At 52.3% G+C, this 23,130-nt stretch overlaps 2 protein-coding genes across 5 annotated transcripts in view; one reads left to right on the top strand and one right to left on the bottom strand.

Annotated features, from left to right (window-relative positions):
* Positions 1 to 633: 633 nt before the first annotated feature.
* Positions 634 to 11,246, bottom strand: LOC124484433. The gene is made up of 21 exons (XM_047045341.1): positions 10,922 to 11,246; positions 9,516 to 10,456; positions 9,030 to 9,446; positions 8,742 to 8,816; positions 8,439 to 8,607; positions 7,789 to 8,006; positions 7,318 to 7,377; positions 6,892 to 7,025; positions 6,430 to 6,613; positions 5,811 to 5,950; positions 5,239 to 5,388; positions 4,462 to 5,134; positions 4,247 to 4,338; positions 3,600 to 4,061; positions 3,293 to 3,466; positions 2,825 to 2,958; positions 2,480 to 2,614; positions 2,226 to 2,360; positions 1,944 to 2,055; positions 1,292 to 1,460; positions 634 to 945 (listed from the first exon to the last, which is right to left on the bottom strand). The coding sequence occupies exons 1-21, from the start codon at positions 11,142 to 11,144 to the stop codon at positions 793 to 795; spliced, it is 4,950 nt and encodes a 1,649-aa protein (XP_046901297.1). The 5' UTR covers positions 11,145 to 11,246; the 3' UTR covers positions 634 to 792.
* Positions 11,247 to 12,827: 1,581 nt separating this feature from the next.
* Positions 12,828 to 23,130, top strand: part of gpsm2 (G protein signaling modulator 2) — a 15,773-nt gene continuing 5,470 nt past the window's right edge. Inside the window, exons 1-10 of one of the 4 annotated variants that reach the window (XM_047044721.1) lie at positions 12,828 to 13,071; positions 13,423 to 13,461; positions 15,353 to 15,712; positions 19,709 to 19,930; positions 20,465 to 20,600; positions 21,070 to 21,209; positions 21,780 to 21,903; positions 22,038 to 22,153; positions 22,827 to 22,982; positions 23,095 to 23,130. The exon at positions 23,095 to 23,130 is cut by the window's right edge and continues 73 nt beyond it. In XM_047044721.1, the coding sequence (XP_046900677.1) occupies positions 15,648 to 15,712; positions 19,709 to 19,930; positions 20,465 to 20,600; positions 21,070 to 21,209; positions 21,780 to 21,903; positions 22,038 to 22,153; positions 22,827 to 22,982; positions 23,095 to 23,130 (995 nt within the window). In that variant the 5' untranslated portion in view covers positions 12,828 to 13,071; positions 13,423 to 13,461; positions 15,353 to 15,647. Of the gene's footprint in view, positions 13,072 to 13,422; positions 13,462 to 15,352; positions 15,713 to 17,718; positions 18,113 to 18,221; positions 19,350 to 19,708; positions 19,931 to 19,997; positions 20,117 to 20,464; positions 20,601 to 21,069; positions 21,210 to 21,779; positions 21,904 to 22,037; positions 22,154 to 22,826; positions 22,983 to 23,094 lie in introns of those variants that run through there. The other 3 variants (XM_047044723.1, XM_047044722.1, XM_047044725.1) reach the window with 3 other exon arrangements.

Below are 23,130 nucleotides of genomic sequence, written 5' to 3'. Positions count from 1 at the left end.
CCAGCCTCGCACCAGCCTCACTCCAGCCCCAGCCCCGGCCCCAGCTCCAGCCTCGCCCCAGCCTCACTCCAGCCCCGGCCCCAGCCCCGGCCTCAGCTCCAGCCTCACTCCAGCCCCAGCCCCAGCCCCGGCCCAGGCCCAGGCCCAGGCCCCAGCCCAGGCCCCAGCCCCCGCGGCTACACCCCAGACAACAGCGCAGTCCTCCCACAGAAACCTAGTAAGCAGCGTTTTTGTGTCGCCTCTCCACAGCTCCGCCACAGCGGGGCCAGCGGAGGTGTCAGATGAGCGAATTAACCATTTTCTGTAACTAAATATCCAAAATGTGGCCTACTTATGACAAACTAGGTCTCCTTCTCTGTTTTCTCACAGACTCCTGAGAGAGACAGGGAGGACCTGGGTGGAGGGACACATTACAGGTGGGACTGTAAAGGTGTGCGTCCAGGCATGGCCGCGGGGACTAGGGGTGCTGAGGGTGCTGCAGCACCCCCTGCTGACAGCACGAGAATTTAAAACGATCTGACATGAAAATCCACCACCATGGCACCGCCCCAGAAGGTGATACCTGAATGGGATATCATCTAAGCTGTTGTGAGTAAAAAATAAATAAAAAAAACCTCTCAAAACAAAAATCCAAACTATTAACAAATAATTTAATCGACAATAAGTTAATATCTAAAATGTTTGAGGCGTAAATAAATATGTAAACTTACATAAAACACAAAACACAAAGAACAACAGGTAATCACATTAAGTTTGGAGGCTGATCCCAGGTCAGATGTGGGAGCCTAGGCGTTATGAGGTGACGTGTTTCCTGCCGTGTAACTTCCTGTGTAGCTGGGACTTGGCCAGGTCAGCTGACAGACTCCTGGCCATTCTATCAGTGGCCTTCTTCATGCTGCGGGCCGCCTCGATAGCCTGGTCCAGCTTCCTGTTGATCTCCTCCTCCTGGGGACAGGCAACCAATCACAGCGTACATCAATCGGTCTATCAACCAATCACAATGTCCATCAATTATACTTTCACCCAAACCATCATACTATGGAACGATCAGCTTTTTAAACCAATGACGCTTTCAATCTATTGGGCTTATTCAAGGTCAATAAAGCTATCAATCGTAATTTTTCACTTACTGTAAGTCTCTCTGGATAAGAGTGCTAAATGACTAAATGTAAATGTAATGTTTTAGCAGACGCTTTTGTCCAAAGCATTAAAAAGTACAGCAGAAGATCAAGGATCAGAAGAACATGGTTCTAATAGTATTTCTGGATTCTAGAACCTTCTTCAGCCTCACCTTGCTGCCCCTGTGCCGTCTGGTCCTGCTCGTGGTCCTGGAGGGGGGCAGTGCTGGAGGGAGCGTCCGCTGGAAGTACACGTTGCTGGGCAGGAGTGCCGTGTCCGACTGGGCTGAGCGCTTCCGCTGGACAGACACAGACTGCAGCGTAGGCTCCCTCACCTTGAAGCTGTGGAGGAGAGAGATCAAGGTAGTTATCCAGCTGGCTAGTTAACCAACTGGCTAGTTATCCCGCTGGCTGGTTATCTAGGGTGACCAGATTTGAGTTTGTGAAAAAGCGGACACTTTGTCGCGTCGGGGGGGGGGGGGGGGGGGGGGGGGGGGGGGGGGGGGGGGGGGGGGGGGGGGGGGGGGGGGGGGGTGCTGGTTGTGTATCTCATCAAAATGACAGTTCTCTCTACAGTCAGAGTCTGCGCAAGAAGGTGGGACGTAAGGGACATACCCTTTCCGAAACTTGTAAGGGCGTAATAGTTGGTGAAAGACCCAGAGAGACACGAATATCCAACGAGGCAAAAACCCGGACGATTTTGGAATCCTTGCCGGACGCATTTTTTAGGTCTCGAAAAGAGGACATGTCCGGGTAAAAGAGGACGTCTGATCACCCTATAGTTATCTCGCTAGCTAGTTATCTAGTAGTCAGAGGCAGATTTACCCAGCAGGCAGGCTGGAGGAGGATCCATAGTTGACCTGTAACAGAGGCTTCTGCTGAGAGAACCTCCCCTTGGAGAACAGGTTCTCCATCTCTGCGTCCAGAACTGCCGACACTAAGCGGAACCACACAGGACACAGAACCAGGATCAAGGCAGCTGTCATACACATGTATCTGGAAGTTGTATACAAGTATGTAGGATCCTGTACTGGTGTGATCTATGGGTATAATTACAGCAGAAGCTGTTGTTTCAGTGATTTGGATGTAGAAATGTCCTTTGCTTACGCTGAGCCCTGTAGTTGAGGTTGCTGTAGGACAGTCCCTGTTTGCCTAGTATTGGACTGGGACTAGGACTAGGGCTGGGACTGGGGTTGGAGAGGGGAAGATCTGGGTTCCTCACGGTCAGGTTACCCTCCGAACCTGTGGAGGGTGACAGAGGCAGGAAGTTCAAGTCCAACAGATGACTTGATACATTACATGTATGTAAGTGTAACTCATGCAAGTGATGCAGGTTAAAACAAAGTCACACTCTTAACAACCTCTGCTGGAGTGCTTCTCGCTCTGGGGTTTCCCCGGGCTGGTGGAGGTGTGTGGGTCTGGGCTCCCTCTACTGACCCCTGGTGGTGAGCCGATGTACTGCAGGGTCCCTGAGCGCCCGGAGTCACTGTTGGTACCTGAGGGAGACAACAGTGAGGTTCATGGTTGGTTTTCGGTTACATTGTGCTATGTATTTAAGCATAACAAAATCGTTACACAGCATTAAAAAAACACTTTCACAAAAACAAACCTACTGTGAACAATACTAAAAGCGTGTTACTAATACACGAGCTACTAATTAATTCTGACCACACTGCTCTTGACAGATGGACTGTGGTTGTACTGACAGTGTTGTTGTGTACCTCTGCTCCTGCTGGGGTCCATGTCTGAGGAGATCCAGTCATCTACCTTCAGCAGGCTGGAGGCAGGGCCTGGCTCCTGGGCCAGGGTGGGGGTCCTGCTGCCTGCAGACCTCCAGACACTGGAGACACAAGAACAGGACTGATCACCTAATCACCCGTCTGTCTGTCCATCTGTTTATCCATTCATCCATCCATCCATCTCCATCCTCCTCTTTAGTAATCAGCAATCAATCTCTTCTTCACTCCCTCCCAGTGCCAGAAGCCTACCTGTGTGCAGGTGGTCTGGCGTGAGGCCTACCTGTGTGTAGGTGGTCTGGGGTGAGGCCTACCTGTGTGCAGGTGGTCTGGCGTGAGGCCTACCTGTGTGCAGGTGGTCTGGCGTGAGGCCTACCTGTGTGTAGGTGGTCTGGCGTGAGGCCTACCTGTGTGCAGGTGGTCTGGGGTGAGGCCTACCTGTGTGCAGGTGGTCTGGGATGAGGCCGGGGCCGGCTCCTGGAGCTCCGGTCCTGCCGGTGGCGCGAGGAGAGGAGGTCCATCCTCTGGCTGAGCTGAGGGAGCTGAATCAGTCCCTCCTCCAGGTCCTTCTGCAGCTTGGACACCTGCTGCTGCAGAGACACCAGGACCTCGCTGCACACACACACACGCACACACACACAGAATCAAAATAAGCATTTGTGACTAGGCTAGGAGTGGGTTCAACAGATGCTCTGGACCTGATGAGACAGAGAGACCAGAGGCCCATCACCAACACCAGACTGACCTGTGACAGGGGCAGGCGGGGGAGGGGCCTTCTGGCTGCAGCGTATCCATGGCGACGCTGTGACTCGAGCAGGGATCCGCCTGGTACCAGGCGTTGCCCTGGAGTCGCAGCTGGACTGAACGGAGAGGCTCTGCCCCTGTGTGTGGGGTCAGGGTGGGGTGCCTCCGCCCAGTCTGGATGGAGGTCTGTACACTGCCCCTTGTGTCCCCAGTAAAGGTCTCTACAGGGTGGGTGGAGGTCTGTAGACGGTCTGCAGGGTGGATGGTGGTCTGTAGAGGGTCTACACAGTGGATGGTGGTCTGTAGACAGTCTGCAGGGTGGATGGTGGTCTGTAGACAGTCTGCAGGGTGGATGGTGGTCTGTAGACAGTCTGCAGGATGGATGGTGGTCCGCAGCTGAGAACAGGAGCCCTCGCTGTCTGACTCACTCAGACCAGAGCTGCTGTTGTATTGGGTCAGCACCCTGAACAAGGAGGACACATTCATCACTGTCACGGTCCTGTCTTAACTGTACCTTCAAGCGGCTCAAGTAGGTGTGTGTGTCTGTTTGTATATGGGTGTGTCTGGTTTGTGTGTATGTAGTGTACCAGGGGTGTATATGTGTGTGTATATGTATTGTGTGTGTGTGTGTGTATTGTGTGTGTGTACCTGGATCTCTGAGTGTTTATCTTCGAGGGGGACAGCCCTGTGGTCGACTCACAACTTCCAAAACCGCTGTCAGTCTCTGAACTTACTATCCTCTGCAAAACAAATAACACACACTTTCACTCACCCTAGTCTCACACACACGCTACACACACGCTGCCATACAGCTGTAAACAGTAACAGTGATGCTATATCCATTATCAGAGGGGTAGACTAGCCTGTGGAGAGCTGATGTCTGAGCTGCCGTGTGCTTCCACACTCTGTGAGGAGCAGGAGACCTCCACCAGCAGGCTGCTGTCCTGAGATGCAGCTCCAGGAGAGACCTCCACCAGCAGGCTGCTGTCCTGAGATGCAGCTCCAGGAGAGACCTCCACCAGCAGGCTGCTGTCCTGAGATGCAGCTCCAGGAGAGACCTCCACCAGCAGGCTGCTGTCCTGAGATGCAGCTCCAGGAGAGACCTCCACCAGCAGGCTGCTGTCCTGAGATGCAGCTCCAGGAGAGACCTCCACCAGCAGGCTGCTGTCCTGAGATGCAGCTCCAGGAGAGACCTCCACCAGCAGGCTGCTGTCCTGAGATGCAGCTCCAGGAGAGACCTCCACCAGCAGGCTGCTGTCCTGAGATGCAGCTCCAGGAGAGACCTCCACCAGCAGGCTGCTGTCCTGAGATGCTGCCCCAGGAGAGACCTCCACTAGCAGGCTGCTGTCCTGAGATGCAGCCCCAGGAGAGACCTCCACCAGCAGGCTGCTGTCCTGAGATGCTGCCCCAGGAGAGACCTCCACTAGCAGGCTGCTGTCCTGAGATGCAGCCCCAGGAGAGACCTCCACCAGCAGGCTGCTGTCCTGAGATGCAGCTCCAGCCGGCCTGCACAGGAGCAACACCGTGGAGATGGTCCTGGATTTAATGATTCATCACTCTCAGCACGGTCACAGAGTCACCACAACATCAACCACGACAACAACAACAACATCATCAACTACAACTAAACACACACTGACCTGCCAGCGCTCCACTGCGTCTCTGTGGAGGAGGAGCCGAGTCCAGCCTCCCCACCAGCCCCTCTCCCTTCAGACGGCACGCAGCCCCTCTCCTCCTCTCCCTGCTCGGGGGTAGGGATGTGGGCTCTGTCCAGGGAGGTGTGTGCGGTCCTTAGAGGGAACAGGGAGGAGAGAGAGACCATCACACACTGTTCTGTCTCTGCTCTGGTAGAACCCGACACGTCTCTGTAACACTATCTCCCACCAGAGGCCCAGAGCGTGCTGGCAATCAGGGCACGCACACACACACACACACACACTCCATTTACAGCATCCATCAACAGCAAAAGATGGTTATCTAGGGCATGCGATACACCATCCACACTAACATGCCTACTTAGGAGGGGGGAGAGACAGAGGCGCCATCTACAGCGAACATCAGACCTCCTTCCTGTCCTGCTGGAGGTGACCTCTGACCCCCATCACAAAAGGAGGGGTGATGCCCCTCCCACCAGAGTCAGATCGGAGGTTTTCCAAGCAGGGGAGGAACGAGGGATGTGTTTGCAGGGTGATGTGGTGTTATCTGAGCGTACCTCAGACTGCTGCTGCTCTGCTCAGAGCTGTCCAGCTGAGAGGCTGCTGAGAGCAGATCTTCCTCCCCACAGGCATCCTGGTCATCGTCCTCTTCCTCCATAGCCCCTGTCTTGTAACCCCATGGAGATGAACCAGGCTCCTGTAACACGACGCTCTGTCAGATAACATGACACACACACACACCCACGCACAGAGACACACCTACACACACACTGTGAAACATGAGTGTGTGAGGATATTGACCACCAGAGCTGACATCATGTGGGTTTTAGACTGATGTTTACCAAGAACCTTGAGGACACCATGACAACAACACCACCTCTTGTTGTCCACACACACGAGAGGGAGGGAGGGAAGTAGTGGGCGAGCGAGTAAGGGAAAAGGTGAGTGAGAGAGTGAGGGGGGGAATGAGTAAGTAAGACAGAGAAAGAGGTTGGAGGGACAGACTGAATGATTGAGTGAGTGAGAGGGAGGGGGTGAATGAGTTAATGATAGCGTGAATGAAAAATAAGGAGAGAAATCTATAGTGGGAGATAGAGACAGAAAGATGGTAGAGTGACAGAGAGGTCTAGAGAGACAGGGTGGGTGAACGAGTGAGGGTGGGAGAGAGTGAGTTACCTCATGCAGGGATGGTGCTGGTGTAGTCAGGGAGGGGGTGCTGGACCCCCCCCTGGGGAGCAGAGGGGTGGGGGGGGTGGAGGATGAGGAGGGGGGGTGGAACTGCTCACACATGTTCCTGTCTATCAGCTCCTTAATGTCCTCCAGGTACATTCCTACTCTAAATATCTCCCCCTCCACCAGTCTGAACACACACACACAAACATACACACACACACACACACACACACACACACATACACACACACACACACACACACATAAAAGATACATCTGTTGTCGGTTTGTTTTATTGCTTTTGACTCACACGACACACACCTCCATTCCTCTCACTGATATATGTGTGACGGATTTCTATTCACAGTTCACAGTAAAGTCATCTGAATTAACCTATTTCAATTGAATATAATATCAATTAAATATTATTTAACATAATATATATATTTTTTGTTGAGCCCTGACCTGTCGGGGTCGAAGGTGCCCGTGTTCCGGGCCCCGCCCAGGTAGGTCTGCATCTCCAGGGCCCGATGCTCCTCCTTTCTGCTCAGGTACCGCCTCTCCAGGAGGTCCTGAGCCTCCACCATGCTGCGGAACACCTGGAGCACACACACACAGACACACGCACACAGTCACACAGACACAGGCACACAGACACACGCACACACAGACACAGGCACACACACACACACACGCACACACAGTCACACAGACACAGGCACACAGACACACACAGGCACACGCACACACAGTCACACAGACACACACAGGCACACGCACACACAGGCACACACATTCGTAGGTGCACACACACATACAAGGTATTGGACGTGGTATAGTTACAGTAACATGCATTCCTCTGAGAGCTTGTGTGATGTTAGTTACTCTCACCATCTGCTGTTCCTCCAGGGTTATAGACACAGTGCTGAGGCTTGATCTGAAGCCCTCAACCTGCCAAACAACACAGTCACATCGTTATCATGTTCAACTGATGTTGACTCCAATATTTTCTATATACTTTTCACTTCAACAGGAAAACGCCCTGATCTTGGCCTATCCCTACTCCTAGATTACAGCCATGTTGGACTTCCTGTACCCTGTTGGACTTCCTGTACCATGTTGGACTTCCTGTACCCTGTTGGACTTCCTGTACCCTGTTGGACTTCCTGTACCATGTTAGACTTCCTGTACCCTGTTGGACTTCCTGTACCCTGTTGGACTTCCTGTACCATGTTGGACTTCCTGTACCCTGTTGGACTTCCTGTACCCTGTTGGACTTCCTGTACCATGTTGGACTTCCTGTACCCTGTTGGACTTCCTGTACCCTGTTGGACTTCCTGTACCATGTTGGACTTCCTGTACCTTCTGCAGGAACTCTCTGATGATGTCACGGAGCTCAGCAGTCATCCTCTCCCCGTCACTCTGCAGCTCCGCCTGGATGGGGGTGGGGCTAGGGGCGAGGCTGGGGGCGGAGCCTGGGGAGGGTTTAGGGGTGTGGTCCGAGGACGGTTTGCGGACGGGGCTGGGGGCGGGGCTAAACCCCTCACCCCTGTTGTCCTGCTTCTCTGCACTGACTAGTTCTGGCAACAACAGCAGGGGATAAAGAGGCAAATTAAATCAAATGGGTTAGAGGCAATGTCATTTACCCCCACATCAGATCCTGCTTTACATTTTGTTATGATTTTTTTCAAAGTACATTATAGCGAATGCTTAGGTAATATAAAGTAACAGGATATTTAGGCCTGCCATCATGTAATTGCAGAAAAACAATGTTTTAGTTGATGTGTTTGAGATAGGATGGACACTACATAGTTATAAACAGCCCTGTCATCATGATTATTTTCCTTTGCGTCCTCCATCTTATGAAAGCTAAGATGTCCATGTAACTGGAGCCTCTTGTCCCTCAACACAGTCACTACGGAAACCACCCGTTCCACTTCATCAAGTAGCGAATGTATCGTCAAGGCTACAGAAGAACTTCATGTTATCCGGTGACAGAGGCGGAGTCTAACCTGCGAGGGGGGAGGGGCAGTGTGGAGAGAGAGGCGGAGTCTTTGAGTTTATGGGAGGTGCCGTGGGGAAGGGCGTTGATCCAAAATGGCTTCCACTGCTTCGTAAACCTAGTTGCTCCTGCAGACCAGCGTACTCCAACTCCAGATTAAGCTCTGAGGGTACCTGAGGCTGTTAGAGGAGAGAAAACAAGCACACTTAGACTACAGCACATACATAGTTATATACAGTATGTAGTTATATACTGTATATAGAACTGATAGATCAGTATAGGAGGAAAGGATGAATGTAAAGCTTAAACTGACTTTTGCAACCAGCCTCATCTGATCAATGAGGTTCTCAGCCTCTGCGTATTTAGTCAGTAGCTTGTCATATTCAGCCTGGAGAGAACGGGTCAAGATAAAGAGGTGAACCAGATCACAACACATGACATCACACCACATGACATCACACCACATGACATCACACCACATGACATCACACCACATTACATCGCACCACATGACATCACACCACATGACATCACACCACATGACATCACACCACATGACATCACACCACATGACATCACACCACAGCAGACCCGTTTGTACCTGCAGGTGGTGCACCAGCGCTGGGCTGGTGTGTGTCTGTGCGTCTGGGTGTGTGAAGACGTGGGGTGTGTCTGTGGGCTGCAGAGAGTCCTCCAGCACCCTGCTGATCACGTCCACCGCTGCCAGGCGCCTCTCCGACGACATGCCCAGCATGCCCGGCGAGGACAGGGCCCGCATGATGGGGGTCGGTGATTGGCCGAGGGGTCGGTCCGGGCCGCTGGGGGTCTTGGGGATCTTGACCTTGGGGGCGACCTTGGAAAAGTCTGGGAGACGGTAGTGGACCTGACCCTGACCGTACTTCAGCTCAGAGAACGACCTGGTCCTCGCCAGGGGAACATTCTGGATCCCTCCATCCTCTGCTGATTCTTCTTGTCCTCCTATCTCTTCTTCATCCACCTCTCCTTCATCTTCCTCTCCTTCCTCCTCCTCACCTTCATCTTCCTCCTTCTCCTCCTCACCTTCCCTTTCCTCCTTGTCCCACTCCTCTTCCTCCACCTCCTCCGTCTCTCTTTCTTCCTCATCCCCCTGTACGTCCTCAAATTCATCCCTCTCTTCAGCCTCATCCTTCTTCCCTTCCTCCTCCTCCCCCTCTACCTGGTCCAGGTCGGTCTCTCTGGGAACTCCACTACTCTGCTCCTGGTGTTCCCCATCAGGGGACGACACGTGACTATGGTGAGACTCCACAGTCTCCTGTCCCAGACTCTCTGATCCACCACTGGGCCTCCCTGCGCTACTGCGCTGTGGGGCTGACCCATTAACATGAGAGGGCCTCCCTGTGCAGCTGCCTCCTGGAGCCCTGCTAAGCAGGGTTTCGTCCATGCTCTCCAGCAGGGACACCTCCGGCAGGGTCTCTGCCTCGATCAGTCTGCCCGAGAGAAGTAGCTGGTCCTGGGAGAAGTGACGTAGGAGCAGCTGGGTGATGTCTGGATGTGGGGCTTCGAACACAGGACTGCTGCAGGTAGGCAGCCCCTCCGTCAGCCTGCTGGGGTCCAGGATGCTTCCTGTCTCACCCTGGCTTCCAGCGGGAGACACGCACACCCTCTCTGCAGCTCCGGTCCCAACCGGAGAGAGACCAGTGGTGGTATCTCCAACCCCACCAACTGCAGGACCGTCGGAAAGATCTAAAACGTTGGGACTGGACTGGAGGGTTCCGGAATCCTCGCCGCCGGCGTCAGAATGTTCCTCAGGTGAAGCTAGGGGGTCGAGGTAGCTGCTGTCCAGGTCCCCGTCGTAGGGGAGCTCTTCCTGGTCCTCGTCGCTGGTGTCCCCTGGGTCCTGGTGCCCGCGGGGTGAAGCCGTCCCAGGCTGGGCGGTGTTGGGTCTCTGGACGGACGGCCGCGTGGCGCTGCTCTTCGTACGGCCTTCCACCATGCGCTCACCCTGGCTGCTGACATCACTGCTCTCAGACGACAACAGCTCAGGATCCCCTATGACATCAAACATCAACATGGGGCAGAATCGTTAAATGTGTTAGTTTTATTCATTTGTATTCATGCAGGGTGTCCATTGAGATTATAACCAACACAAGACTTCAATAAATGTGTAAATTGCGGTGGAAATGTGGATGTGTGTGACAAGAGATTACACATGCTAGAGAGATCGGCACGGACTGCAAAGAGCACTACAAAGAGGGATTAACACAGCGCCGGGAATCCATCAAACTACAAAAAACTAGTCCAGACTAGGGACCAAAAATGACAACTAGAACAGACTGAAGAGACTAACACAAATTTGAGAGACAAGCACAAATTAGAGAGTCTAGCACAGACTAGAGAGACAAGCACAGAGTAGAGAGACTAGTACAGAGTAGAGAGACTAGCACAGACTAGAGAGACTAGTACAGACTAGAGAGACCACCACAGCCTAGAGAGACGAGCGTCTCTGAGTCTCACCGCTGAGGTGGACGCTGGTCTCGGAGAGAGCCGAGTCTTGCCGGGAGAGACGCACGGCGAAGGAGTTCTCCAGGTCACTGAGGTGGACGCTGTCGTCCTCGTTCAGGTCCAGGAACACGCTGTGCTGGATCACCTTCTCCCACAGGACGGAGGAGCGAGGGGAGGAAGACCCGGCCCGGCTCTCCTCGCTGTCCTCCTCTGGCTCCTCTGGGTCTCCCTCCATGGACACGCCTCAGGTCAACACCTCCCAGCTCTTTCTCTCTGCACCTCTCTTTCTTTGTCTCTCTCTATCTCTTCCTACCCCTCTTTCTCTGTCTATGCACCTATTCCTCTCTCTCTCTTTCACTCACTCCCCCTTCTAAATTTTTCTCTCTTTCCTGCTCCTTCTCTTCCTCTGTACCTCTCCCTCCCTCTCTCTTTTCTTTCTGCCTCTCTTTCCTGCTGTCCCTGTGCCCCAGTGTACCCTCCCTCTGTCCTTCCTCAGCTCTCATCCGCTGGACCAGTGTTCCTCGGCCCAGAGTCAGAGAGACAGACTTAGAGGACGGTCCGGTTCCTAAGCAACGCTGACAGGCAAGGAGCAAACACCGGATCAAGATGTTGAGCTGTCAATTATTCAACGTTCCTTGTATTGAGTGGGCGTGCTTATGAAGTTGTGTGTGTGTAAGTGTGTGAGAGAGGTGCAGGAAGGTTAAGTAATGTGTGAGTAGGAGAGGGTGAGAGAGAGACCACGTGTTTCTGTGTGAGACAGAGAAAGTTGACAAACTGGCTCTCCTGCATGAAGTGTGTGATGAACAACTTTGACAAAATGTCAAGCTTTTTTTTCAGTTAGGATACTTGTAGTGTTGCAGAAACATTGTATTCATATAGGTTGCTTTGGATAAAAACGTCAGTTAAATTGAATTTACCCTGACATGTATTACAACTTTGAAGGGTTAAACTAACGTGTCAAGAGGAATTCATTCTAGACCAAACTAATCCTTTCATGTAGCATGATTCACGTTACATATGTTTCTCAAACGTCTTAGTAAACATGGTTTTTTTATCTGATGTTTTCACACTGACAACCCAAACCATGTCACTCACAAGCAAGTCGTCAACTCACCCTTAATTTAAGCACACTGTCTGCCGTTAGTAGCCTAGTTAGTCCAGCTTCCTTCGCAAGTGTTTGAATTAAGCGTGTTAAATGCAGACTGACTTTATAAAGCCTCCTAGATTAACGATGACATAACACAAATTACACTTAATCTGTGTTAGAGACATTGTTTCAAGACGCAAGGCAGGTTTAGCTGTCTGTGGTGTCATAAATTATGTATTTGGTAGCGCTGACCGTCTGCGCTGGCTGGGTTTTGGCAGGGCACAAGAGGAGGAGTTTGGTTGCTGGGGTAACTCTCCAAGCGTTCCCCTGATAAACTTTCAGTTTGAGGCTAGCTAGCGATTTCGTTTTTAATAAACGGTTAATACTGGCATTTGTTAGTGAAGTCACTAGTTCTGTAGGCTGCTACTGAACTGTATGGCTTACTAAACACCATTACTTTCTACGCGATTTTGATCTTTCTATGTACCGATCTGGTTAATACTGTGATACCACCCAACAGAGATTTCTGATGAAATCCCGATAGAGACTGAAGGTCAAGATGAGATCACCATTGCCAACTTTAAGATTTCTGCACCTCGGGAGCTCAGAATTAATTTCAAAAACTAACATTCGTTTAAGTTATCCGTGTGCCCGTCGGTGCCCCGGCTTCTGTTGATTATGTTCAACAATGAAGAGTCGGGCCGCCCCTATTGGGTTTACCCTATCATGTGACAAGAAGTTAGATAGTTTATAAAACAAGCGAATCTAAAGTTCAGAGACGGTTAGTTGGGCGTGGCTATCTTTGAATGTACACTTCTGATTGGTTACTGGACGAACAACACAGTCCGCTGTCAAAAGGACATTTTCTCTCATCGAAGTTAGCAAAAAAAGTTAAGACCGTCTCCCGTAAATGTTGCTTGATAAAGACAGATCTGTAAAAAGTCGCTACATACATGTGCGTACTTATGGAAGTAATACACGTCTAGCTCGCTATTTCGCCAACTAAAAGTAAAACGTTTACCGTCCGAACAATCGAAGCGGAGTTGGATCCATTGTTCGAACTGGACCGACTAACGTAAGTGGCCAGAAAACGTTAGCTGCTGCTGTTATTTGTATTTGTGTGTCAAATCAGTAGAATTTGCGAGGATTCGGTGGAGTTGTGTTTGTCAATTTGATTTAAGTTAGGTAAAATATCACATCATGTGTAAATAGTGCTGACTGTATTCAGTTGTCTAGTTAGCCAACTCTGTGGCTAGCTATCTGTTGGTTACTCAGCCGTGACCATAAGCTTACTGTAAATCACCCGATTAGTGTAAGAAAATGTGTTGGTTTCAGCGAGCTCAACAATAAACGCGAATGAGCTAATGACACACCCTCTCTTTCTCTCTCCATCTCTCTTCATCTCTCCCCCTCTTACTCTTAACAGGACACTCAGAATCCCAGTTCCTGCACAGAAGAACTACAGGTGCAGATCCGAAACCTCTTTTTTTATTCCTGTGGTGATCCGCTTGTCGGATCCCCTTCACATGCATCAGTGGTGCTGCTTTGGTGTCTGTCGTGCTAATCAGATGTTGTGGGGTGTGTGTGTGTCTGTGGGGACATGAAGGGACTGGAGAGGGTCCTGGATCACCTCCAGATCCCACCTGCCTAGCGGAGCAGATGAGGTCATGTTGAAAGGCCTCCTGGTAGTGATGAAGGGAGCCAGCGCTCACCTCCTGTGCAGCTGTGTTTGAGAGGACTCTGCTATTGTTCGCATGGCTTTAATCAGCTTCTGACCATGACACATCGCTCGTCCTTTTAAAACCCTGCAGCTCATGAACATGGACAGGGCTGCTTTGTGAGTCAGACACACACACACACACACACACACACACACACACACACACACACACACACACAGACACGTACTGTACATACACACCCTCTTGGCATGCAAAGGTGGAAAAGACTGCCCTACACACACACATACACACTCAATATTGAAAAAGGCTGTCCCAGCCACACGTACATACACTCTATATTAAAAAAAGGCTACACACACACACACTGGCAGACGTTGATTGCTAATTCTAAACACATGAGGGCCGTGCACGGCGCTGTGTTGTAGACTTCCTCGTCTCTCGGGTGGATTAGAGGCTTCAGGTTCACTCGGCAGACACGACTGCAGGCAGACCTGAGGCAACAGCAACGCCAAACTAGCTTCTTATCAAAACCGTAAATAACAGCAATGCTAAAGGTTAGGGTTTCAGCCCCTGGTGAACTAGGCCCAGTCAAAGACTGACTGTAAACCACCAGAAGTCTAATAAAAACACAATTTTTACAAGCTGTGTCACAGAGGGCTGCACAGAAGTCCCCAGATCAAAAGGACAAACTTCCTAGAGGGAGACATCGAAGAGGTGTAGTTCCAGTGGGTGATGGGTGGAGGGATGGAGGGCTGGATGGATGTGCTGTTCTTGGACTGCCCCGCTTGCACAGTGTCAAGTAGATTAGCTCTCTGCTTCATTAAGTGATGACTCGCAGAGCTCCTGTTAATCTTGCTGAATGTCACCCGTATCTGTTTGGCCAAGTTTGTTTAGCCAATTTAATCAATACAGCAACTTGAAATGACCCTTGATGTGTGTCTAACTTTCTACCATGAACCAGAACTCGTGGTATTCTGCTTGGTGTGGGGAGATGGGGGGGGGGGGTCTTATCCATTCTGCTTGCTTGTCACCAGCTTTTTCCTTCATGGAATTTTCACACACACACACACAGACACTTTCAGCAGCTCTGCTTTCTGTCAGACGCGGGTGACAGTCTGCCACCCTGGCCCCGCCCTGTTTCTCTGTGTGGTTAAATCGGCCCCATAAGCGCTGTGATTGGGCTTCCTCTGGTCGTTCTGAGTGCTGCAGGCTCCACCCAGCTTGAGCTGGTACACTCAGTGCTACTGAGCACCTCTGGTGACGATCTGTCGGTGGGGTTCCCTGTCCTCTGCACCTGTGCTCGTTCTGCTCTCGTTTCCCCCAGGATGTCACCCTGCCTGTCCCTCTCACACCTCTCATAACTACAGCACAGACACGCTCGCTCTCCCCATGGCAGGTGGAACACACGCTGACACGCCCGCGTTCCTGAGGATTACTGAGTCATAGATTTGACAGCTTGCTTGTGGTCGAATCCATTCCCTCCCTCCCTCCCTCCCTCCCTCGCTCCCTCCCTCCCTCCCTCCCTCCCTCCCTCCCTCCCTCCCTCCCTCCCTCCCTCCCTCCCTCCCTCCCTCCCTCACGCCTGTGCAGGCTACTCCTTTGTGGTTGTGGTTGCCATGGCGTTGCAAAGCCAGAAGGAGGCTTGACGAGCGGCCTCCTATGTTCTCTCTACAGAAGGCTGCTGAGGACAGGGGGCGACACCAAACACGAAACAAATTCACCCTGGCAGACTGACACCACGGTCAACTCGCTCAAGCTCCGCCCGCCTGCCAGCCCTCCTTCTGGCCTGGTAGAACATCCAGATCTTACTGATCTCTGCTCACCCAGATTCAGGAAGCTTTCCTGGGGAGACTGAGTCTTCTGCCCTCGTCTTGTTTTTGATTTTTGGGACTCTTTTTTTTTTGGAATCCTCTTAACTGCTTTTTGGGAATTTTTCAAACTGGGATTGTTCCACCTATTATGAGCTTCAATGGACGAGGGAGGTTCCTTGGTTAGCATGCGAGATGAGGACCAGTCTGTTCATGTCCTCTACAGGTAGGAACGATCTTCCACACCCTGCTCCTCCTCACCTCCTCTGGTCTGCACGCTGATCAAGCCTGACAATCCTCTGTCTGGGGCCTGAAATTAGAATCTTTGTCCAGGCATCCTAAATTCTTTCCCTTGTGTCAGCTGATCGATGCATTTGATCAGGATTTAAACGAAAGCGTACTTTATTTTGAAGCGGAGCCGAGTGTTTGTAATCCTGTCTTCACAGGCAGCTGTGAATGATCATCTTATGTCCTGTAAGCCTGTGTCGGTACTGTGTCTGGATGAGATCACTGTTTCCATGTTGCTTAAGTGGAGCTCCTGAGAGTCCTTCTTGTTGCTGCTTGAATGATGTCATTCAGACGAGAGCTGAATGGAGCCCAGAGTGGATGCATGACCAGGGAGGAGAGGACCGCACCTGGAGAGCACAGCTGGTCACATGGCTCTCACCAACACAAGGGAAGGTTGTAGTCTCTGGTGTGTTCACTGCAGGTTCTACTGCAGGTTCTACTGCAGGTTCTACTGCAGGGTTCTGTTTTCTCCAGGGGCCCAGTGTGGAGCCGGTCTCTGTTGTTAACCGTTAGAACATGAGTGGTTCCTGCTCTTTAGGGACAGTCAGTTTCCCTGGCCAGAGTACAGAACTGTGGAGAACCAGAGAGAGGAGGGTAGATGGAGATGGGGAGAGGAGTGGAGATGGAGAACCAGAGAGAGGAGAGGAGGGGAGGTGAGGAGGGTAGGATGGCTCACCCAGGCCTTACCAGAAGCTGCAGGCTGCAGTGTGTGTTGAGTGTTCAGGTGTGTGTGAGGCAGCTGGTGCTGTTGAGATGTCCGTTCCTGTTCCCCTGGTGTGTGTTGACTCAGGGCGGGTCACGCTGGCCTCCACACACACAAGGCTGTCTGCACCTGCAGACCAGGTACACGGACGCTGTAGGTGGGAATGGGGACACTCAAACAAACACGTTCACAAAACACACAAACATACACACACACACACATAAACACACACACTCCAGCATTAATCAATATTGAAGTGTCCCACTCTGACCCCTTAATGAGTCATGGGCACAGTGAGCTTTGTTAAAGCCTCGTCAGACAACAGAGGCAGTGTGAATAGACACACCTGGCCCGGCTGTTCTGTCTGCCCCACCTGCCCTCCCTCCCCCGCACTGTGCAGACAGGGTCTACACTGTTTCTGGGGTGTTTCTGCAGTGTTTACACTTTCTGCAGTGTTTCGACAGTGTTCTATCAGTGTTTTTTACTGCATTCCAACCCACATGGACCCAGTTTGAGTCTGTTTTCAAAATGATAGCCTGTAGGTTGCGCATGAGGGAGGAGGGGTTCTAGACGTGGGCTCTAGAAGCTGGCAGGTCTGTTATCACAGCTGGGCCCATCCTGCTGAAGGCTCACCCTGCTGAAGGGCCACCCCCCTAATCCCCATGGACTGTCCACAGGAGGGAGGGAGGGGGAGAGAGAAGCAGATAAGCTGAACAGTGCTCACGTCGGCAGTTCCCCCAACACCCCAAGGTCAGAGCTATAGCGTGGAACTATGGCTGACGACGGCGCTAGCCCCGGCGCTAGCCACGCCTGTGCCTGACAGTGTCGTCATTGTGGAGACCCTCCCCTGTGGAGCGCTGGGGGGGTGGTGAGGGAGGGTGAGGGGATGCCAGCGTGGCAGGAAGACCTGCAGGTGGAGGGGTTTGCTCCCAGGAAGCGTGCGTAGATGCTTCTCTGCTGTGGCCCCTGCTGCGGCTGCAGGAGACGACCGGCTCACAGGTAGGAGGAGGTGGAGGAGGTGGAGGCTGGGTTAGGAGGAGGAGGTGGTGCAGGAGGTGGTGGAGGCTGGGTTAGGAAGAGGAGGTGGTGGAGGAGGAGGTGGTGCAGGAGGAGGAGGTGAAGAAGGAGGAGGTGGTGGAGGAAGAGGAGGTGGAGGAAGTGGTGGAGGCTGGGTTAGGAAGAGGAGGTGGTGGAGGAGGAGGTGGTGCAGGAGGAGGAGGTGAAGAAGGAGGAGGTGGTGGAGGAAGAGGAGGTGGAGGAAGTGGTGGAGGATGGGTTAGGAGTTCTGGTGGAGGTCTGTAAACGGTAGACACCGTCAGCGGCTGTTACGTCTGGGTTGCGGCTCATGCCTGTCGGTGTGACCACAACACCTGTCACAGGGCTCTGTGATGTAACAGGCTGGACTGGACATGCTGTATGTGGGAAACAGGTGACGCATCAGAGGGTTTGTTTGGCTTTGATGCTTCTGCCTTCAATTCCAAACTTTTCTTCCGATATTAAGAGTGATTTCTGTGTCTGGCTGTGTGGTTGTGGTTCTAGGGTAGTGGGCTGTGAGGTTGTGGTTCTAGGGTAGTGTGGTTGTGGTTCTAGGGTAGTGGGCTGTGTGGTTGTGGTTCTAGGGTAGTGGGCTGTGAGGTTGTGGTTCTAGGGTAGTGGGCTGTGTGGTTGTGGTTCTAGGGTATTGAGGTTGTGGTTCTAGGGTAGTGGGCTGTGTGGTTGTGGTTCTAGGGTAGTGGGCTGTGAGGTTGTGGTTCTAGATAAAGGGGTAGTGTGTTTCTGACAGCGCTGGAGCTAAACCTCACTGGGTGGGTGCTGGAGACCATCTGTTCTGTCACAGGTCTGGGTTGTTCTTAGGCCAGCAGCAGCATTTGAAGCCATGCGTGAATACAGCTAGCCTAATCCTAATCTGATTATCCAGACAGCCCTCATCGCTACTACTTCTCTGAACCTGTTAGGGTTCAAAACAGTCAACTCAGCAGGTAACACAAGATTTTCTGTCACTGACTGATTTTTTTCTGAAGGCTGTCCTTCATGTTGACAGGTTAGAACACTTGAGGGCGATCTACCTTAACTTTCAGTGGCCTGATTCACACCCCTGAACAGTTGGTGGCTAATGTTAATAACGAGTTATTGTCTAATCTTGTCTTCGACCTCACACGCATGATTGTTCAGGGTAGTTCTGTGTGGAGTGTTCAGGGTAGTTCTGTGTTCTGTGGAGTGTTCAGGGTAGTTCTGAGTTCTGTGGAGTGTTCAGGGTAGTTCTGAGTTCTGTGGAGTGTTCAGGGTAGTTCTGTGTTCTGTGGAGTGTTCAGGGTAGTTCTGAGTTCTGTGGAATGTTCAGGGTAGTTCTGAGTTCTGTGGAGTTTTCAGGGTAGTTCTGAGTTCTGTGTGGAGTGTTCAGGGTAGTTCTGTGGAGTGAGGCGGAGCTGAGCCGGCACAGAGGAAGTGAGGCGGACCATAACAAACAAGGCCTGATAAAACCAAGACTATTGTTCCCCAGAGGTGGAAGGAAGCAGCTAAACAACATTCCTTGTTGACAGACCCGAGAGTAGGGAGAGAGAGCGACAAGAAGGAGAGTTGGAGGGGAAAGTTAACAGGGAGAGAGAGAGATGTTGGGTTTAGCCAGTGGGTTCCCTGGGTTCTCCTCAGCTCCACATATAGAACAGTTAGCAGGGTCAGTGTGGTTTGTGTCTCATGCTAATGCTAGCTAGCTGTTGTGGAACCAGTAAACCAACTGGATTATGGATAGGATTATGGGTTACTGAAGCCAGGGCTATTGACATACAACTCTGAATATAACTGAAAACCATGATTGAATGGAGTTGGAAAAGAAGTGGACTTTGAGTTCTGAGGACTTGAACTTGATACCCAGGTTGGATTGCTGTTCTCTTCGTTTCTTTATCTCATTCTGTTCGTCTCTCTCTCTCTCCCTCCGTCTTCCTCTTTCTCCCTCTTTCTCCCTCTCTTTCTGTCAGAAGCATGAGAAAGGGTAAGCTGAATACTGAACAAGTTGAACAGTTGTAAGAACAAATTGTTGATGTGATCCTCGATAACAATGATTCCACTCAACTTGAAGTCTCGCAGACTGGTTTTCTAGATTGACCACGTTTCCAAGAATCCTGTACAGATCCGCTTCAAGAACCTTGACGATAATCTGGTAGAAAAGGGTTACGAGTCTCTCTCTGCCCTGCTCTCTCGCCCCGTTCACCTCCCTCCCTCCCCTCCCTGCAGGATGGAGGCGTCCTGTCTGGAGCTGGCTCTGGAGGGGGAGCGGCTGTGTAAGGTGGGGGACTATCAGGCGGGCGTGTCCTTCTTTGAGGCGGCCATCCAGGTGGGCACGGAGGACCTGCAGGTGCTGAGCGCCATCTACAGCCAGCTGGGGAACGCATACTTCCACCTGCACAACTACACCAAGGCCCTGGAGTACCACCACCACGACCTGACCCTGACCAGGTACCACACACACACTACACCAAGGCCCTGGAGTACCACCACCACGACCTGACCCTGACCAGGTACCACACACACACTACACCAAGGCCCTGGAGTACCACCACCACGACCTGACCCTGACCAGGTACCACACACACACTACACCAAGGCCCTGGAGTACCACCACCACGACCTGACCCTGACCAGGTACCACACACACACACACGACCTGACCCTGACCAGGGACCACACACACACACACAGCCTGACCCTGACCAGGTACCACACACACACACAGCCTGACCCTGACCAGGTACCACACACACACACAGCCTGACCCTGACCAGGTACCACACACACACACACACAGCCTGACCCTGACCATGTACCACACACACACGCAGCCTGACCCTGACCAGGTACCACACACACACACACGCACACAGCCTGACCCTGACCAGGTACCACACACAGCCTGACCCTGACCAGGTACCACACACACACACACACACACACACACACACAGCCTGAGTGAGTGTCCGTCTGCCCTCTCAGAACAATAGGAGATCTGCTGGGGGAGGCCAAGGCCAGCGGTAACCTTGGCAACACACTGAAGGTGCTGAGGCGGTTTGAGGAGGCGGTGGTGTGCTGTCAGAGACACCTGGACATCGCCAGAGACCTGCACGACAAGGTGGGGGAGGAGCTACAACAGGGTGGAGGGGCTATGACAGGGGGGGGAGAGGAGTACAGGAGGGAGGGGCTATGGCAGGAGGAGAGAGGAGTGTACAGGGGGGGAGGAGCTATGACCGGGGGCAGAGAGGAGTAGAGGGGGGGAGGGGCTATGACAGGGGAGAGAGAGGAGTACAGGGGGGGAGGGGCTATGACAGGGGGGAGAGAGGAGTACAGGGGGGGAGGGGCTATGACAGGGGAGAGAGAGGAGTACAGGGGGGGAGGGGCTATGACAGGGGGGAGAGAGGAGTACAGTGGGGGGGTCTATGACAGGGGGGAGAGAGGAGTACAGGGGGGAGGGGCTATGACAGGGGGAGAGAGGAGTACAGGGGGGGGGTAGAGGGAGGGATTATGACTGAATGATGGATGGATGTACAGATAATCATTGGATGGATGAATAGAGAATTCACCACCCCCCCTCCCCCTCCCAGGTGGGCCAGGCGCGGGCGCTGTATAACTATGGCAACGTGTTCCACGCCAAGGGGAAGAGTATCTGCTGGAGTGGGGCGGAGCCTGGAGACTTCCCCGATGACGTCATGACCGCCCTCAGGAATGCTGCCGAATACTACGAGTGAGAGACCTTCAGAGAGACTGAGAGAGAGAGACCCTCAGACACAGAGAGAGAGAGAGACCCTCAGAGAGAGAGAGAGAGACCCTCAGACACAGAGAGAGAGAGAGACCCTCAGAGAGAGAGAGAGAGACCCTCAGACACAGAGAGAGAGAGAGACCCTCAGAGAGAGAGAGAGAGAGACCCTCAGAGAGAGAGAGAGAGAGAGAGAGAGAGACCCTCAGACACAGAGAGAGAGAGACCCTCAGAGAGAGAGAGAGAGAGAGGGAGAGAGAGAGAGAGAGAGAGAGACCCTCAGACACAGAGAGAGAGAGACCCTCAGAGAGAGAGAGAGAGAGAGAGAGAGAGAGAGAGAGACCTTTGGAGAGAGACCCTCAGACAGAGAGAGAGAGAGAGACCCTCAGACACAGAGAGAGAGAGAGAGACCCCTCAGACAGAGAGAGAGAGACCCACAGAGAGAGACCCTCAGACACAGAGAGAGAGAGATAGAGACCTTCGGAGAGATAGAAAGAGGGAGACAGAGAGAGACAGAGAGAGACAGAGAGTGTGTGTATAACCTGTCTGTGTCCACAGGGCTAACCTGTCCATAGTGAAGGAGCTGGGAGACCGGGCCGCCCAGGGCAGAACCTACGGTAACCTGGGCAACACGCACTACCTGCTGGGAAACTTCCGGAAGGCAGTGGCCTCCCATGAACAGGTAGGATCCCTCACCCGTCCCTGACCTCTGACCCTGAAACTGAAGGGAGACAAGTGAGCCTGTTAATGAAGCTTAGGGCTGCTGGCTGTACTCTCTAGATAATGAACCGTGTGTGTGTGTGTGTGTCCTCCCAGCGCCTCCTGATCGCTAAGGAGTTTGGGGATCGCTCCGCAGAGAGGAGGGCCTACTGTAACCTTGGCAACGCCTACATCTTCCTGGGAGAGTTTGAGGTGGCAGCCGAGCACTACAAGTGAGTCCAGACCAGCCGTGTGTGTGGGGGTGGGGGTGTGTGTGTGTGGGGGTGGGGGGTGTGTGTTTGTGTGGGGGTGTGTGGGGGTGTGTGTGGGTGTGTGTGTGGGGGGGGGGGGTGGTTGAAGGGTGGGCAGAGATGAAGTAAGTGTTTCAGTCAGTAGCTACTCTCAGACAAACTCTACATCGCTCCTGTTGAGCTTCATTCACAAACTCCATTACCCAGAAGCCTCAGCAGGTTTGGCTCCTCCCACCACTTTTACTCATCGTCTGAACTGCTGCCAACTGGTACAATAACTCATTAGTGCTCTCTATTGGGGCCATTCTGAACAAGGATAGAATAACAAGTAACCCTCCCTGTTGGAAATGTTTTTTATTTATTTAAGATGTTCTTTTTTGTCTTGTGCTGTGTTGCCAGAATGCAAGAGGAAACAAAATTGAATGGACAATAACATTTTCTTATCTTTCAAAAAGAGCTTGGACACAATCGTGAGAGAGCCCGTTGCTCAGATCTCAAGTGTTGAAACCAGACACCATACAAAACTCCTCCCTATGTTAGACTCCCCAGAGAAGGGTGCGATGTGACAGGATCCTAACGTGGTTGAGTTGTGGTTGTGTTGTGCTCCTAACGTGGTTGAGTTGTGCTCCTAACGTGGTTGACCTGTGTTCCTCAGGAGGACTCTGCAGTTGGCCAGGCAGCTGCAGGACCGTGCGGTGGAGGCCCAGGCCTGCTACAGCCTGGGCAACACCTACACCCTGCTGCAGGACTACGAGAGAGCCATCGACTACCACCTCAAACACCTCATCATAGCCCAGGACCTGAACGACAGGTACACACACACACACACACACCCTGCTGCAGGACTACAAGAGAGCCATAGACAAACACCTCATCAAAGCCCAGGACCTCAGTGTGTGTGTGTGTGTGTGTGTGTGCTGCAGGATTGGTGAAGGCCGTGCGTGCTGGAGTCTGGGGAA

This window comes from Hypomesus transpacificus, chromosome 22, assembly GCF_021917145.1.
Source record: "Hypomesus transpacificus isolate Combined female chromosome 22, fHypTra1, whole genome shotgun sequence".
Lineage (NCBI taxonomy): Eukaryota > Metazoa > Chordata > Actinopteri > Osmeriformes > Osmeridae > Hypomesus > Hypomesus transpacificus.
The sequence above is the reverse complement of the archived record's forward strand: the minus strand, read 5'-3'. Positions and strand labels throughout refer to the sequence as shown.